At 43.4% G+C, this 19027-nt stretch overlaps 1 protein-coding gene across 1 annotated transcript in view; it reads right to left on the bottom strand.

Moving 5' to 3' along the window:
* Positions 1-19027, bottom strand: part of LOC144821622 (solute carrier family 22 member 7-like) — a 207462-nt gene that overhangs the window by 124794 nt on the left and 63641 nt on the right. The window contains exons 4-5 of the mRNA XM_078678860.1: positions 14995-15163; positions 13671-13794 (exon numbers count right to left, since the gene is read on the bottom strand). Of these exons, the coding sequence (XP_078534986.1) occupies positions 13671-13794; positions 14995-15163 (293 nt within the window). The remainder of the gene's footprint in view (positions 1-13670; positions 13795-14994; positions 15164-19027) is intronic.

Raw genomic sequence — 19027 nt, 5'->3', positions numbered from 1 at the left:
ACAGTGAGTTAAGTACCATGCATGAACAAGAACTAGCCCGATCAGCAGTCCGATGGATTACTGATTCTACCACTTTTCCAGACGAAATAGTGGCACAAATGTTTCTGAAAATGCCCCCAGCCGAGCAACGACTGGTGGGTATGTATATGATTCAGCACCTCATTACATTGTATGAGGGTCAGCACTCTGATCCAGGCCCGTTACATGATGTCCTGAACGAGTTACTCCAGTATAGATGGAAAGGTCTAGGTACCGATTTAATTAGTGTCATTCTAGAACAGCGCCACAAATATAGAACGTTTTTGAACCCGCATTTTGTTCATGTCTCACCCCCAGAAGGTAAACCATTTTACATGGAGAGACAGAATCCGTTACGAGAAGTCCACCCAGTCAGAGGAACGGGTGGCGAACTAGAACGAGTGTTTGTTTACACTCCGATTACAAAGATGGAACTCCTCGAGATGAAGAAATTAATTCCCTGTCATGACAAAGATCCAGCAGGGTTCCATAGAGAATTAAAAGATATGCTCCGTATGGGAGAATACACGTATCCAGATATAATTAAAATGTTAAAGGTTCTGCTGCCCGCAGGGGTGTATGAAAAGCTCAAGGAAAAAGAATGGGAGGTGGGGGAGAAAAAGATCGATTGGGCAGTTCTAGAAGCTGAAGATAAGGCACGAGTACCAGGTACCGGTCTTGGAGATAAATGTAAAGAATTACCAGAATTATTAATACAAGTTTTACCTAGATTATTGACAACTAGAAAAGAAGACTGGGATGCAATCTCAGCCTGTAAACAGAAACAAGACGAAGATATTAGTGATTTTTATTCTAGATTTGAAAAATGTTTTAGCATCAACAGTGGCCTCAAGACAAGTAGTGAGTCATACCCTCACCTTTTTGTTACTAAATTAGTCGAGAATTCAAGCCCACAAATTAAAAATCGAGTTTTAAAAGTCGAAAGTACCTGGCAAGCTAATACCCCGTCCCAGATGTTGCAGATGCTTCAATACCACCAGAATAGAATCAGGGAAGAGCAAGAACACGAGAGAAAACGTATGAAAGACACGAAAATGAAAGTACTAGTTGCACAATCTGTTCCTCAAGACAGTCAGAAGAGGGGTCCGAATCAAGCCAGTCATCCTGCAGCTCCCGTTAAAGGGAACTGCAATTATTGTAAACAGCCAGGTCATTTTATAAACGAGTGTGCAGTTCTGAAACACAACATAGCTACTGGTAAGACTAAAGAAAGACCACGTCCGCCTAGACAAGAACAAGTTTCACAGATTCCTCCGCCACAGAATGCACAACAGACAGTTACAGCACCGCAGCCTATTGCTGCAACACAGCATGTTACATCGCAGATGTACCAGTATGCACAGTCTGAGTATCCAGAGTACCAGCAGTATTCATGAAACAGCCTACAGAGGGAGGTAGGCTTGCCTCTCATCGAGATACCTGTAGATCAAGAAGGTCCCTATGTTCACAGTCAAGTATTAGGGAAAGACAGAAAGTTTTTGATTGATACAGGGGCAAGTAGGACCACAATTAGTCACGCCGAAGTTCCAGGGGCTCCGCTCTCAGGCTCAAGAAATGTTTCCCTTGGATTTTCAGGAAAACCTATCGTAAATGAAATTTCAAAGCCAGTTACTCTAGAAGTAGGTCCATTGTCCCGCACTACTGATCTGTTACTTACTAAGTTATGTCCAGAAAATCTATTAGGCATTAAAACACTGAAAGAGTTAGGTGCAGTTATATGCTGTTCCCCAGAGGGAATACGATTGTTCCTACGTGACTTTAAGGGTCACTATGTATTACGAGATTTTGTTTCAAGACTGTCTAATGTTCCGCAGCACTTATGGGCGCAAGGTCCAACTGATGTAGGTTACATGCAAATCACACCCTATCGTGTGACTCTCAAGCCAGGTGTAGTGTTACCACGAATCAGACAGTACAGATTGCCACCTGAGGCTGTAGCAGCCTTATCCAAAATTATTGACGAGCTTATTGCTCAAGGAGTGGTTGTAGAAACTGACTCCAACGTATGTAATTCTCCGATCATTCCAGTCATGAAACGTACTGATCCAAATGCACCCCCAGTATATCGATTAGTGATTGACCTACGAGAGCTTAATAAATGTATTATTCCGCAGTACCCAGTTGTCCCAGACATCTCTTCCCTATTGACAGCCATTGATTCCGAAGCCACGTTCTTTACTGTAATCGACCTCAAGAACGCATTTTTCAGTGTCCCTATTCATCCAGACAGCCAGTTCCTTTTCGGATTTTGTTTAAATGGAAGGAGCTATATGTTCACACGCGCTCCTCAAGGTTTCACAGAAAGTCCTAGTATTTATAGTCAAGCACTTAAAAGACAACTAGACAACATTCACATGCCAACTGACACTGCGCTGCTCCAGTATGTCGATGATCTACTGATCACAGCCCGTTCTGAACGTGCTTGCGAGCGAGCATCACTGACAGTTCTGTATTTCCTAGCCGAGATGGGGCACAAGGTGTCCCCTTCTAAGCTTCAATTCTGTGTCCAGCAAGTGGTCTACTTAGGACACTTACTGTCCAAGAGGGGTAGGCAGTTGACACCAGACCGTATCCAGTTAATAGCGAGTCTTCCTCAGCCCAAGACCCAGAAGGAGGTACGTGCTTTTATCGGCCTTACTTCTTATTGCAGACAATGGATTCCTCAGTATGCATTTCTAGCCAAACCACTGATACAGTTAACGACACAGGAGGCAGCCGTATCGACTGTTCTCCCTTGGACATCTGAACATACACTTAGTTTCAATGAGTTAAAGAAAGCCCTATGCCAAGCTCCAGTTCTAGCAACACCGAACTACAGTAAGTCTTTTACACTTTTCGTTACTGAACGCGAAGGTACAGCATTATCTGTTCTCACACAAGATCAAGCAGGACAATACAAGCCCTGTGCTTATTTTTCAAGCACATTAGATCCTGTAGCCCAGGCTCTGCCTGCGTGCCTCAAGTCAGTTGCAGCCACAGCCCTAGCTATCAGACAAAGTGATTCCATAGTCTTAGGACATACCTTGACAGTACAAGTTCCACATTCCGTGGAAGTTCTTTTAAACCGAACACAAACTCAGCACTTGACAATTGCACGTTTAACAGGTTATGAATTGACACTGTTCCAGCCACACATAGAAATCAGACGCTGCAACATTTTAAATCCTGCTACATTGTTACCATCAGTTACTTCGAATTCTGCCACACATGACTGTGTGGAAGTAGTTAACATTACGACAAAGCCAAGACAAGATCTGACAGATATTCCGTTACCAGATCCCGACCTGACACTTTATGTGGATGGTTCATGCCTGAGAATTAGTACAGGAGAACTAGTCGCCGCGTATGCAGTGACTACTGACACAGAAGTTATTGAAACACACCGTATTGATACCCTGTCCGCTCAAGCAGCAGAGCTAGTTGCTCTGACACAAGCCTGCATACACGCCAAGAACTTGAAAGTTAATGTTTACACAGATTCACGTTACGCATTTGGAGTTGTACACGACTTCGGAGTGCTCTGGCAGGAGAGAGGTTTCATGACTTCTCATGGAACCAAGATTCAGCATGGTCTCCTTATTCAAGCTCTGTTAGATGCCATACATTTACCGACATCTATCGCTATCATGAAGTGCAAAGCACATACGAAAGTTACTGACACCATTTCTCAAGGTAACGATCTAGCAGATCGCACAGCCAAGCTCACAACACAGACTCTAGACATTCCAGTTAACATGACACACACTCCAGATCCGATTACATGCATGACAGTTAAGGACCCTACACAAGATGTCATAGATATCCAGTTACATGCTACTCCCGAAGAAATCAATAAATGGTCCGAACAAGGAGGGGTCCAGACAGATCAAGGATGGTTAACAAAGGGTAGAGCCACATGGTTTCTCCCCGACTCTATGGTTCAAGTCATTATTAATACCGCACATAGTCCAGCACATTTAGGAGAAAAAGCTATGTTAGACAGTATCCAGAACATTTGGTTCAACAAGCATTTACGAGCTGCAGCCAAGCAGAAAGTCCGTACCTGTATGATATGTTGTCAGTTTAATCCAGGTAAAAGTGTCCCGGTGGAACAAGGTGGATTCCAGCCCCCTGACCACCCTTTTGAAGTCCTCCAGATGGATTATATTCAGATGGAGCGATGTCGAGGTTTCAAGTATGTCCTTGTAGTTGTATGCGCTTTGTCCAGGTGGACAGAAGCATATCCAGTCCCAGATTACACAGCCGCGACCACTGCCAAGCAGTTGGTTCGTGAGTTTTTCCCTCGTTATGGACTCCCTAGAGTCGTATATTCTGACAACGGCCAGCCATTCTCGTCTGAACTCATGAAGCATGTTTCCCTGTTGTTAGGGTACCAGTGGAAGTTTCATTGTGTACGCCATCCTGAAGCAGCCGGTCTTGTAGAGAGACATAATCAGACTCTGAAAATCCGTATCGCCAAAGTATGCACAGAAAAAGGTGTGGACTGGCTAATAGCTCTGCCAGTCGCTTTATTTTATATGCGCATGGTCGCACATTCCAGATCAGGTCTGTCCCCGTATGAGGTCGTTTTCGGCCGCCCCCCTAACATGTGGGGTACTCCTAGACCCCGAAGTATTACCGATGTTTCAAGTAATATGCTGACAGATTACCTAGCTTCCTTGATGTCTGCCCTCAAATCATGTCGTTCACAGGTTGCCGCCGCATTTCCAGACAATACCGAGGTGGCACCGCATGAAATCGTTCCAGGATCCATGGTGATGGTGAGGAATTTTGACAGATCAAGTCCGCTGGAGCCTCGCTGGAAAGAGCCCCGACAGGTCCTCCTCACCACCCGTACAGCCGTGAAGTTGGAAGGTCGCAAAGGCTGGGTGCACCTTTCTCATGTAAAACAGTTTAATGGACTGAAACCCGTCTTAAAGAACATTTCCCAGGATTTGAAGGATTGCCAAAATATTGTTCTCAAGGACTGTCCCGCAAAAGACATTGCTACAACCCCTCCCCTGTTAGAGAAAACTCCGCAACAGGAGTACAAGCTAAAACTCCGGTCTAGTAAAATAAGTCAGTCAGTTTGATTGTCTAAGTCCTCCCCTAGGTGAAACGGTTAGACTGTTTCTGACATGTATAAAATAGACCCCCATAGTGAGAGAGTTAGTCAAAACTCAATTCGATGTATCGTTTTTCTATGTTTCATATTGTTTCTCAGCATTATGATTTCCTGCACCAGTTATGCATTTTTCTTGTATTTCCCAGTTCTTCATGTAAATAAGTCTGCTAATGCTACAGTAGAGCACACGTTTAGTGATCTGCCTCCTCATGAACTCTCTTACCGCCTCGCTATGCGAAATAACTCATTCATCCGCATGTTACATTACTCACATCAGACCAGCAATGCCACTAATTGTTGGGTGTGTGGTCGACTCCCCCCTTTCCAGATGCCGAAGGGAGTTCTGCCACTTTTTCCTTATCCATTCTCACATAATGGTTCGTGTGGAGCATGGTCCACGTTAACGTCATCCTCAACAGATATGTCTTTTCTTAACAGTACATGTTTCCCAGACAAGCAAGGTCTTCCCCACAGAACAGGGTTAGATCTAGAAAATGAAGTGTATAATTTAGGTAATTATTCTTCGAATTTCATGGTCTTGAATGTTCAGTCTGATACTACTCCAGACTTACCTGCTATTTCAGTACTGCCAGTCAGAGGTGAATTATGTGTCCGAAATTATGGTTCCGTACATGTAGGACATAGTGATTGTACTACTATTGTCAAGTATAGTGACAGTGGGAAATCTATTTTCAAAGCTTCACGTCATTCTTATTTTATTTGTGGTCAAACTGCATATGTTCGTCTGCCCCTCGATTGGGAGGGAACCTGTTACATTGCCTTCCTACTGCCACCAGTTTTCCTAGCCCCACCTGATTACCACAGAAATACACATCTAGTACACATTAGACATAGAAGGGAGTCCCCAATTGTCGATTATACTGAAACTGCTCTAGAACAGTATACAGATTTCAATAGAGGTTTCTTCTTCTTTATAGGACCTATCCAGAATAGTAAGCTAATCCGTAGGTTAACCAGAACCCTCGAAGCTGTAGTAAATGAGACTGCCTCTGCTCTAGGTAACTTAACTGAAGAGCAATCTGCTATGAGATTTGTCGTTTTACAGAATCGTCTCGTCCTTGACGTCATACTGGCCGATAGGGGCGGGGCCTGTAGAGTCATCGGATCTAGTTGCTGCATTTTCATTCCAAATAACGCGCCGTCTGTTTATTCAGCTATAACCAGACTCCATAAAATTGCCCATCTGATACACCAAGATCCAGGCACCTGGACATGGTCATGTTGGTTCTGGAATATAATTTCCGCATGGGGATGGAAAATATTGTCCTTCCTAGGTATTGCAGTAGCGATCATATTCAGCTGCTGTCTCTGTATACAATGTGGCCCTGCGATTTGCGGCATTTGTGCTACCTCTTGTATTCCTAGTCCCAAGCCCCGTTCTAAATCCCGTTCCAGGATAATTCGAGACGAGCAAATGATACTGTATGAAATGATAGATGGTATCATGAATATTGATGTTTCCTGATGGAAACGTAGTGACAAGGAGGGAATGTGGAAAAGTAAATTTTGCCATGTTCTGTGTCCCTACGTGTCATCCATCATATGTTATGTGTGCATGATTAAATATGCATATGTATTCCCTATGTTTGATTAAAGACGCAATTATAGTTGTGTCCACCTCTAGTATGCCAGTTTCTAGTCCTCGTGAATACTACGAATATCAGGCCTATGTAAAGTTACGTTGCCACGTTTCTCAGTGTTGCACGTTATTTCATTGTAAAGTCCCCGTTTCTAGGCCTCAAAAGGGCCTGGACACCAGATTCAGCTCCTGTCTCCTGGAGCCCTCGCTGAGGAGCGATACAGCCCCCACCTGTATCCTCGACCCTTCACTTACTTCCTGCCTCACAGTGCCCGGTTCAGCCTGGCTCTGCCTCTGAGTCTGCCAAAAGTATGTTATAGTTCCAGTTATCAGTTCAGTCCTCCTTCTCTGCATTCCTAAGCTACTGAATCGCATCAATAGTTTCCGTCATTGTCTAGCCTTTCCGGCTCCATGTAAGAGAAAGACTGCATTTAATGGTCATTTAATATTCTTCATCACGCACTACATGTAGAATAATGCATGGTCCAGTCTTAGAATCAAGTTAGCTTTTCCCCTCCTGACTTCTAGTTTATATCAACATGTTCTCTAAACATCAGATACTAGATACTGCTTAGGTACATGTCGCCCTGACTCTCCAGACTTCAGTCTCTGCTCCTAGCACAGAGTTCATAGCCCCCAGCTTCTCCTAGTGATACGTCATTGCTAGTTTGCGCGCACCATCAGGTTAGAGGTCACGGCTCCTCAGGTAGCCCCCTCCATGGTTTCCGCCCCATTCCTGACATATTCTGTTACGTTTGCATAACATGTCCATGTATACGCCCTGTTACACCTCTTTTCACCCTTATCTTTCGCGACTGCTACGCGTCACACCCTTTGCTCCACCCACTGCTCCGCCTATCATATGTACTGTAATGCAACTGTTTTACTATATATGCTTGTGTATTGTTATTAAATGCTAGCGCGCTCATCCCAGATCCAGCCCCAGCAGCTGCTGGGCCTTGCCATCCTATTCCTATGCAGGTTGTCCTGTTCCTGTCCTTTATGCTGTAATAAACCTGCGAAACTCCTACTACCTCGAATTTTGACTCTTATTTATTGAGCTATCTGTTATTCATTTATACATTCAAAAATAGGGTATTATTTATTTATTTACCACAAATACATGGAACTCCCTCCCCATCCACCTACGGCTGACCCAGGACCATCTCTCCTTCAGGAAGCAACTCAAGACCTGGCTTTTCGAGCAGTAACGGACCCCTCCCTCCAGCGCCTTGAGACCCTACTGGGTGAGGGGGAACATCGTTTACAACGCGATTTTCACACCGCAGTACCTTTACAACGGTGCCATTACAACGCAAGTCGTTACTACGACTTGCGCTGGATGGCGCTGTTGTATAAGGAATATTGTAATTTTATATTCCAACACCTTCCCTACTGTTACGTGGGCTGGTGTTAGAATATAAAATTATAATAATCCACAATCCACTCACATTAACGCAAGTCGTTGTAACGACTTGCGTTGTAAAGGCAGCGTTGTAAAGTACCGCAATCTAAAAGATCGCTTTGTACTAACGTACATCCCCGGGTGAGTAGCACGCTTTATAAATTGTTTGATTGATTGATTGATTGAACAAGCAACTAGGCAAAAGGTCACCTGTTTAGAATCATTATTGTCATGTGGATGGGGCAATGTATGTAAAATGTGATATACATGACAGTAGTATCCTAAAGGACATGACAAGAGTGTTAGTAATCAGTAAATGGACAAGGGAATTCCAAACGTCGCAATATATGGTGTTTGGGAAGATGCTGGCATTGTGTGGTAGTTCTGTGGTGGGTAGCTTTAGTGTATGAGATATGGTGTGCAGTTGATTTACGTGGTATGGAAAGATGCAGGTTGTAATGTGGTGTAAGGATTTACGGTTTTATATGATGGTATTGAGTAAGATTGGTTGAGGGTAGTCTAAAAGGAGTGCAAAGACTGAGGCAAAGGGTGGATGGGCTGGTGGATTGCTGATGTGTTAGTGAGAACAACACATTTTGGGAGGAAGTATCGCGAAGGAGCTGCCAGACTTGGAAAGTGTGGAAGGGTAGAAAAAAAACCAATCTGAATAAAGTAGAGATCGTTAAATCCAACCACTCAGTTCTCGAACCTGCATCCAAGTCCGTAGCTACTTTTATCGACACCATTCTGTATTCCAATCGGAAGGCAGGAGACACATACAAACAAAGTGAATATAAAGTTCCAATAATGTTTAACACAGTAACACATAAAACAATACACAGATAGCATACCACCTTCACCCGAAAGAAAAACAAACTCCCTATTTACAGACAATCTTTGGAAATTCCATAATCTCCATCTTTTAATTTTGCAGCTCCCTTGAACACCTTGACCACCATTAGTGGATTGCTTAAATGTTCATCCCCTGAGTTTTTAAAGGTAATTTAACTTTCACCACATCACCAACTACCATCTCTACCGCTTTGTGATGATCAAAGTTCAACTTCTACCTGTTACAAGTACTAAGCTCCTTGGTCCTACCCTCTTCCAGCCTTTCCTCTACAGTGCTCTTCCCCTCCCTGTTAGATTTGGGGGACTCTAGTTGGCCGTGGTAGGAACCTTTGACCAAATAGAGACCCTTGAGTCTAGTTAGGGTAATGGGGTACACTCCTAAAATAACTCATGTTCACACCTTAGTACCTTGGCACGAGCAGGCAGGCTTATCTCAGAGGCAGTGTGTAAAGCATTTGTGAACACATACTGTAACCCAGTGACAACACTACAGATGGGAACCACACAAGTAGTAGTATAAAAATAAGTATTTTTATATTGACTTAACACAAGACCACAAACGACAAAAAACACAAGACTATACTTTAAAAATGGTAAAATTAGCTTATTTCTCTTAAGATGTAAAATGCAACACTTTGAGTTGAATGTACCTTTAGATGCGTAAAACTATACAACGAAAGTGGTGCAGGGAGGGTGATTCATCGTATCCTTACATGCAAGAACAGTGATGCGTCGGGTCCCTACTGATGCATAGGGGATGTGTCGGTTCTGCACGGCGTGGGGAGGTGATGCATCGGTTTCTTGCTGCGCTTCTGTGGCGATGCGACCAGCAGGGCCGTGATGCGATGAATATCTGGTGCAAGGAACAAAAATGGCATCTTCTTCTTGATGCGACACAATGCGTGCATGCCCGACGGCCGTGCAGCGACTCAATGATTCTTCTGAGCCACAACAGGCCCTGCAACACGCTTCCCGGAGATGCGGCAGCATCTGATGAGACGTTGATCCTCTTCTCCGGTGATGCAAGTTGATTCGGCAATGATGCTACAACTGCAGCGGCGACATGCTATCCCAGCGATGCGACGACAGCGGCTGTGGCAGCGACGCACTTCTCCGATGATGGGGCGGTGTCTGGTGCAACGTCGATCCTCTTTTCCAGCGATGCGAAGTGTTTTCGCGTTGTGAAGCGACAGTGGCAGTCCTGCGACACACTTCTTCTCGTTGAGTCCCACTTCGAGCTCCTTGCGACACATAGTCCCTCAGAAAACCCAACACAACTGCAGGCACTTCCAAAGAACTCTTGAGGAGCTGGTGGGTGAAGTCTGCTGTCCCTGAGACTTCAGCAGGAGGCAAGCTCTACCTCAAGCTCTTGGAGATACTTCACAAGTTGAATGAAAGTAGTAGGAGAAAGTCCTTTCTCCTGTGTTTGACAGTCAGGCAATCACTGCAAGCCAATCCCTCACGGTTAGGGATAGTCTCTCCTCAGTCTCTCTGGTTCCTCTCCACAGCAAAGGTTTCTTCTTGTTTCCCAAAAGTGATCTAAAGTTCTGGGGCCTGAGTCCCCACTGTTATCCTCATTTTCTATTTGTTCTCTGAAGGCAGAGAGGCCTTTGCCTAGTTCATACCAGTTCTGGTCAGTCCTGGAGCACTTTGTTGACAATACTCCTTCTCTCCTTTCACAGTGCAGGCTAGGGGCAACAGACGCACCACAGGAGATGGAGCCAGCATTGTGGAGGGAAGGCACAGCCCTTCAAGTCCCAGGTGCAACTCCTCCCTCTCATCTGCATGCAAATCTCTGTATTCAGCCATGTGCTGACTCACCCTGTACCCTGGAATCCCCCAGGCCCTGTCACTCAAACTCCAGACAAGGAATACACAACCTAGCAGAGGCAGGCTTGGATAGTTAGACAAGAAAATATCCACTTTCTAAAAGTGGTATTTTCAAACACAGATTGTTAAAACCAACATGACTAAAAGATGCATGTTATTATTCTGAGTTCAGGCATACTAAACTCAAAATTCTACCTAGTTCCCCGACTCAGTTAGGATTATAAGATGTAATACTCAAACTGCCCATTCTGGCCTATGGCGAACAGGTAGCCTTACTATAGTGAAAAACGAATACATTGTTGTAATTCACTATTAGGACATGCCACACACATCAGGGCTTGTCTTACCTTTTATCTACAATGCACCTTGCACTTGGGCCTACCATAGGGGGTGACTAATATGCAGAAAATGGAATGTTTAGGGACTGGCAAGTGGGTGCTCTTGTCGATTCAACATGGCAGTACCAGACTGCACACAGGATCTGCAATGGCCGACCTGAGACACACTTTACAGGCTGTTTCTGTGGGTGGCACAACCAGTGCTGCAATCCCACCAGCAGCGTTTGTATTTACTAGCCCTGGCACTCCTGGTGCACTTTACTGGGGACTGACAGTAAACCAAATAAGCCAATCATGGAAACCAATCACATATAGCAATTTACAGTAGGGAGAGCATATGCACTTTAGCACTGACCAGCAGTGGTAAAGTCCCCAGAGTCATAAAACCAACAAAAACAGATCAGACAAAATGCTGGAGAAAGGCAAAAAGTTCAGGGATGACCATGCAAAAAGTGCTAAGTCCAGCATTCCCCTTATGGTAAAGCATGGAAACTCTTGAAGTCCTTCGTCTCGGACTGATTGCAAATTGTCTCATTAGGTGAATTTTGCTCCAAACCGTTTTTTTCTGCTGTGTGGAGTCCCACAGAGGTTGTCCATGAGAAACCTTGAAATGTTATCACACAATTGGTCCCATTATTAGTCCACAGATGTTGTAGGCTCCTGAAAGCACTAATACTCTAGAAAGAGTAACAAACTAGAAAGCAACGTCCCCAAGTAAACAACACTCAGGAAGCATACAACTGGATGTACTGAAGCAAAATAATAACTTGTCCCCAGTGCGGAGGATTGGAGATCACACTGCGGCATGGAGATACCTCAGCAGAGGGTTCATACTCCATATCACGAAGCACATGTAAGTCGGCTTTCCTCCAAACGTGCCTGAAGAACTTGACTTGTCTTGCCTTGCGGAGCTATGACGTGCAATGTAAGACTGTTAGGTCTCAAGATGCAGGCCAGAAGATAGAGCTTCAGAAGAATACAAAAGTTCCCAGGCAACAAGGAACGTTGATTGGAGCATGCACACACTGCGTACTACGACAACAACCAATCGCCTCACTCAGCGTGTTACTATGATGTGGAAGTTGGTCCAGCAAAGAAGCATGCACACTGGTTGTACTATGGTTACAGCCAATCACCTCCACACATGCACAGAGACATCACGTAAGAGTCTTTCACCAAAATTCCAGTTGTTAAAAATAGGGAAACACAATGAAGCAGTCCCGGTTAGGTTGCAGGCGATATCCAGCTATCATCGCTCCATTAAAGAGTGACCACCAACTGTGTGGAAGTCTCCTGTTCATCATTGTAGATTGCAAATCCCGGAAAAAACAGATGTGCTCCCAAAAGTCACACCCAGTCCTGGTATCCAGTACTCGTTGACAAATGTGGGACTAGGGTGGATAAAATACACTTTGAATTCAGTAGAGGTGGCTAAATCCAAGTATTATTCAATGGGAATGGGAAACTCCACTCACTTTGGTCTCCAGGCTGCAACCAAGTCCTTAGCCATTTTGAAAGACAACATTCTACATTTCAACCAGCAAGCAGTAGACCCTGGTGCAATTCAAATACAAACTAGATGAACATAGAGTGCAAATAAATAACACAGTAATACACAGATACCACGGAAAGCCAGGGAGACAGACACGGCAGGGAGAGTAGGGTGGAAGAGGTGAAGGTTTGTCATCAAGGGGAAGGGTGGATGTGGACATAATGTGATGTAGTACAATAGGTGATTATGAGTGTAAGAAGGGAGAGCGTGCTAGCCGGTTGAAGGCAAGAAATAGGGTGTAGATCACTATTGAAGGAGATGTTGTGGTGTTAAGGTGGGGTCAGAGATCAGAAAAAAATGTGATATGAAAGCAAAGGGGAGGAGAACACAGGGGCAATGAAGTTCTGAGAGATAAGTTAGGTTGAGGTAGAGGAGAGGAAGAGAGAGGGTAATGAGTCATTTGGAAGAAGGAAAAGAAAGGGTATGATAAAGAGAAGAGGGAGATAGTGTCAAAGGAGAATAAATGGGTGATTGATAGATGCGTTGGGTGGCATACAAAAACAGTGAGAATTGGCTGAGAAGGAGGAATAAGGGAGGTGGGTATGGAGAGCATGGCTGAGTATAAGGCCGGATGCGAGGAAAGAGAATAGATAAGCAGAAGAGCAGAAATAGAAAATGGTGAGAAAGTAGGAAGGAGGGAAAGATAAGAGAGAGGACAGAGTGAGCATCAAGAGGTGAAAAGGGAGGTGGGGAAGAGGCAGAATCAAAAAACAGGTGGAAGAGAGAGAGAGAGGGTGGGATAATAATAGAAGATGTGAGGTATTAAATACAAATAAAAGGGATGTGGGGAGATAAAGAGCAGCAGGGGGTGAGAACATAAATTGAGTGTAAGGGGAAGGATGGAAGAGGTAATCTCTAATGCTGGGGTACATGATTGGTTTTGAGTTCATGAGTTCAGTCTGTAGCTTTGTTTGCATGATAGTTTTACTGTGTTACTACACTTCTCTCACCTCAATGTTGATATTGGAGGACAAGTGTTTCCGGCTGTTCATTGACGAGCATTGAACCAAGAGGGCGTGAACTTCCTTCACTTTGCCTTTGGTCAACAGCCACCTCGCAGACTCGGGAAGCCACCTTTAAAAAGAGAGAAGACTGTGTCACAAATAATGTTAGTAGATATCTGTTCAATTTCTGATCTAGGTACTAGGAGATGAATGAAAGATGAGGAGAAGGACATCGTCAAGTGTTTAGTTTAAGAGGACACAGAACACATTTATCAGAAACTCCAAGGAAAGGTAGTAGTGATGGACAGGGGCCATCATCATGGGGAGACGATGCTGGCACTGATGGGAATGAAACAGAGAACACATTGAACCATCTTTCAAAGAGAGGCTGGTTTTGAGGACTAATTCTAAACTGTCAGGAAATGTATCAATGACTATTTGAGGGCTTGAAGATGGGGCTTGATTTCTCAGGGTTACACTAGGAGCAAACAACACTATGGGCCATATGTATGAAGCAAATTCGCATTCGCAAAGGCCGAAATTCACAGAATTTCAGCCTTTGCGAATGAGCAAAATGATATGTATGAAGTAAAATCCGGTGCAAAATAAGGAATCGCAAAATTTGCGATTCCTTATTTTGCAATTGCATTTAAGGAAATTACCACCAACGTCTAATTGGTGGTAAGTTGCGGTTTGCTTGAAAAATGCACATTTCAGCATTTTTCAAAGCGCCATGTGACGCACATACATGCCCTTACGGCATGTATGTGCACCACATGTGCACCCATGCATATTTCAGGGGTGCAACAGGGTGTCCTTTGGGCACCCCTGCACCCTTGAAATTATTCTCAATTTGCAATTTTCAAATTGCGAATCGCAAAATTGAGAATACCTTCCCATTCATTCCTATGGGCCTCCTGGCCAATAGAAATGAAGGGGAAAGTATTCCTTAATTGCGATTCGCAATTTGCTAATCGCAATTAAGGAATACTAAGAATTCACTATAAAAAAGCGAATTTGTACATACATATTCTGAAATAGCGATTTCTTAAAAATCGCTATTTCAGAATCGCAAATCGGTACCTTCATACATATGGCCGAATGTATAAGATAACAGCACATTGACATACACGAGAACAGATTCAGACCACAATCAGGATACCTTGGCAGAGCTTTGTCTGGGACCCCACTATTAAAATAAGATAGAGAAAGGCAGTAGTAGAGCAAGTGCGAGCACATACCGAGATGCACCAGTAGAGCCACGCATGGGATCAAACTCTTGGATAGCATAGTGACTGCCAAACACAGATCAGAATTCCACTCCACTCACCATATGCTGATAATGATGAAAATATAGGGGCAAGTGGCTGCAATGAGAAGCCACCGCCAGTCCCGGATCAGGTACGCCACTAGGGACAGGAGCATAATTCCAATTGGCCAAAAAATGCTGCACACGCACCAGGACATGGAGCGATGCTTCACCTCCACCCACTCCACAGCTGCAAGACAAGACGAACTGATCAGATCTGGTTTGCTGTTGATCATCTTCATGCATAAGAACTCACATCTCTATCAAGGGAAAATACTATTCCCAAGACCTTTTGACCACGAAGGGGCATTCATTTATTATAATTTTCCCAGCACTCATCTGTATTGTGGCCACTTTTGTCATGTTGTACTTCGTTTAGACCATAATCTGCTAAACTATTATGTCACACAGCACACTGCACAATACAAACTCCAGTAACAACTTAAAAATCCTCCTTTTACAAAAAGTATTTTAGTCTTAAAGAGGCAATGGATCTGCTTTGAGTTCCACCCTTCACCTCAGATCAACTCAAATCTGAAAATCCTGAATGAGCTAGACACCGTAGGACAAAACCACTGGCTCCGAGTAGTCAACCAATGGTGGCTGAACATTCACCTTAAACTTAACTCACCCAAAACAGAGATCCTAACATGCAGTGAATAGAACTATCATGCTACGACCATCTGGCCCAAGGAACTTGGGGGCATATTACCAAGGGCCTTATCGCCGCTTTAGCTGGACTTTTTCCCGCTAAAGCGGCGATAATTGTATCGCCCTATTACCTAGCTATCTCTAACACCAGTTAGCGACAGCTAACAGGCGATAGCGGGCATTTAGGGGCCCACTTTGCATGTCAGCGATAATTATCGCTAATGACATGCAAAGTGGGCGTGCAAAGATGCTAGCGACTGGAAACAGTCACTAACATCGCTATCCCATGTTACCAACTTTTGGAAATAATCGCGCTAAGCACGATTATCTCCAAAAGCTAACGCCTGCCCAGAGCAGTTCTTAGCCATGTTATCCAATGGAAGGTGGATAACATGGCTAAGACCATTTGCTCGGTAATGCATGAATATCGCTGACTTTTCAGCAATATTCATGCATTTCGGCCGATTTTTATCGCTTAGGAGATAAACCTTGATAATATCAAGGCTCCTAAGCGATAAAAATAGGCGAAGCTCGGCAACAATATTTTGGCCGCTAACCAAGCTTAGCGATATTTTTCGCTTATGCTTGGTAATATGCCCCATGGTTTACCACAAGCTACATTGATAAAATGAGCCCTGGTCATGACTTTTAGCCTATCTCAGGTTCCCACAAAGGAACCAGGGGACAAATGTACTAACACTAGGCATTGTGATCTCCAAATTGCGATTCTTCCTAAGTCCCAATTTGGAAATTACAACTCCTAACGTATTGAAGTGTTAAATGTAATTTAGCATTTCCTAGTAGGACACAAATTAAATTATCTCATGAATATGAATGAGGTAGTTAACACTTTGTGACCCATTAGGAACCACAGCCATCACAGGTGACATTTTTGTAAAGATCATTTTACTCAATAAACATGACCTTTGATACTTTTTTACACATGGCATCAACTTTTAAGCTTCATTATCATTTTTTAAAAAGAGAGTGATACCAATTATCACTTCTGAGATGCCAGTATTCTTACACACATTGTGCTCAATCTAAAGATAACATATAAATATTAAAGCATAATTAGAGAGACAAGGGAAACATGTGATATTCAGTGTTCAACACCGTATGGGGGTCCAGACTCATTTAATATGGACTTGAAGAAAATATTTCCTTTTTTGCAGGTTTATTCAAATTTTGCAGATACTTGCAGACAGCATGTCTATCTGAAAGGACTCCTACGAAGCTGTCGACGCACCGCTGTGTGAATAAATCTGCATTGAATAAAGTCTCGCCTTCAGAAACTCTGGATTTCACTTGGATGAAAATTGACCCTTTCTTTTCAAAAACTGTCTGAGTCAAATACAAATTCTTTTTGGTTGTTATAGAAAACACCCAGCTCTTGTCCTGAGGAGAACTCATGAATAATGGGGTATCCGTGCACAAGGCACATCAATATGGAGGACTATAATTAAGTTCTTGAGAAAAATATGCTCTTCAAGTCCATATTAAATGAGTGTGGACCGCCATACTGTGTACCAAGAGTGTCTGTTGTTATTGTTAGGCTTTGGCTCTCCAATCTTGTCACTGGTTGAACATTGAATATCACATGTTTTGCCTTGTCACTCTAATTATGCATTAAAATGTGTATGTTATCTTTAGATTGAGCAAAATGTTTTTAAGAATTTGAGCATCTCAGATTTGATTGTTGGTATCACTCTCTTCTTTGAAATTATATTGAAGCTTGTAAAGTGATGTAGTCATGTGTAAAAAAGAATCAGAGGACAGGTTTATTAAGTAAAATGATCTTCATGAAAAAGTTAAAACATGCTTAAATCTCGGATCCACCTATTGTTGTTTTGCTTTTATATTTATAAAAGTGGCATTTTTAAAATTGCAATGATAAATTAAACGTTACCAGTTAAATGGATTCTTCATTACAAATTCAATGGTACTAAACATGACAGCTTTATCTCCTTCAAATTGGGAATTACAGCTCATTAGATGTAACAAGGAATCCCTAATGTTAACTTATAGGAGGAGTAGGTTTCACAGTTTTGAAAAATGAATTTAGGAGTTGGTCCTCTCCCCTCTCTTTTTTTACTTCTGGGTACTTAGTATTCTATATATGACACTTCACTCACACTCATCTATAATTCTATGGGCCAAATTATCAAGACCGCCGCAAACATTATTGCTGCTTTACCAGCAGGAAAGTGCCGTTAAAGCAGAACCTGGGCTTCTACTGGAATTCTCTAGGGCATATCATCAAACCCCTTATCGCCACTTTAGCTGCAGTTTCCTGCAAGTAAAGCGGCGATAATGTTTGCACCGTTCTTGATAATATGGCCCTATATGTTCTAGGTGAGAGCCCACTTCAATCCCATCTTTTTCAGGGTTTCAGTTGTTATCTTGTCATTTTGGTGCTGTTATTATGTTATATGTTATAAGTTTTGTAGAGCGCACAGCTGCCCCAGCAAAGGGGCGTCCCAGCGCTGACTGTAGCAGATTATTAGGAGGAGACCGAAAGAGAAGAGCAAGGCCTGGCACAGGGAAGAGATGAGTTTTGATTGCTTTACGAAATGAGGTGTGGTTGTTGATGCTACGAATATGAACCGGGAGAGAGTTCCAGAGTTTCTCAGTCAGGATGCGCACGGAGCATCCTCCTGCTCACTCTTTCCTCACCCGAGGAACAATAGCCAGATGCTTTCTCAAGGATTGTAGTTGGCGAACAAGTGTGTAGGATGAGAGCAGTATTGCGAGAATATCTGGTGAACAGAAATATATGATTTTGTGGGCAAAGTAGAGAGACTTAAATTCAATGCGTTTCACCACCGGCAGCCAATGAAGTCTGTGGATGGCGTTGGTCATTGGGCAGATTCTTGGGAGGCGAAGTAAGGTTCTGGCAGACGCATTTTGAGCCCTTTTCAGATGTAAGAATTCAGCCTTATTAGCCCCCAGGTAAAGTGAACTGGCATAGTCCAGCCTAGATAGAATAGAGGCCTGGGTGATGACTTGGCGAACTGTGGGATCAAAGAAGCCCAGCAGTAGTTTGAGCCCTCACAGGAGATCAAAACAGGTCCCAGCTTCTTTTTTAGTTTTGGCCTGGAAATTAAGGGCAGAATCAACCCATATTCCCAGGTTTTTGACCACCTGTCGAAGATTTGTTTATCTGTTTGCCCTTGAGTGATCAGATTACTTATCTTTAGTCCTGACTTTAAATTTCTTTTTTAAGTTGCTGCATCCCTGCTGTTGGCCACTGGTAAGTTTCAGAGCATAGAATACACTTAAGCCTGAAATCTATGGGGATGGGCAGCGGGTGGCTATATCAAGGTGGGTGGACTCATCTAAGTTACAGAAGGATTATGTCATGGTATTCCACCAGAATATTAACCAGAAAGTATCAAGTCAT

The sequence above is a fragment of the Lissotriton helveticus genome, chromosome 2_2 (genome assembly GCF_964261635.1).
Source record: "Lissotriton helveticus chromosome 2_2, aLisHel1.1, whole genome shotgun sequence".
NCBI classification, from domain to species: domain Eukaryota; kingdom Metazoa; phylum Chordata; class Amphibia; order Caudata; family Salamandridae; genus Lissotriton; species Lissotriton helveticus.
Note: the sequence above shows the minus strand (reverse complement) of the source record. Positions and strands in the feature narration are given on the sequence as shown.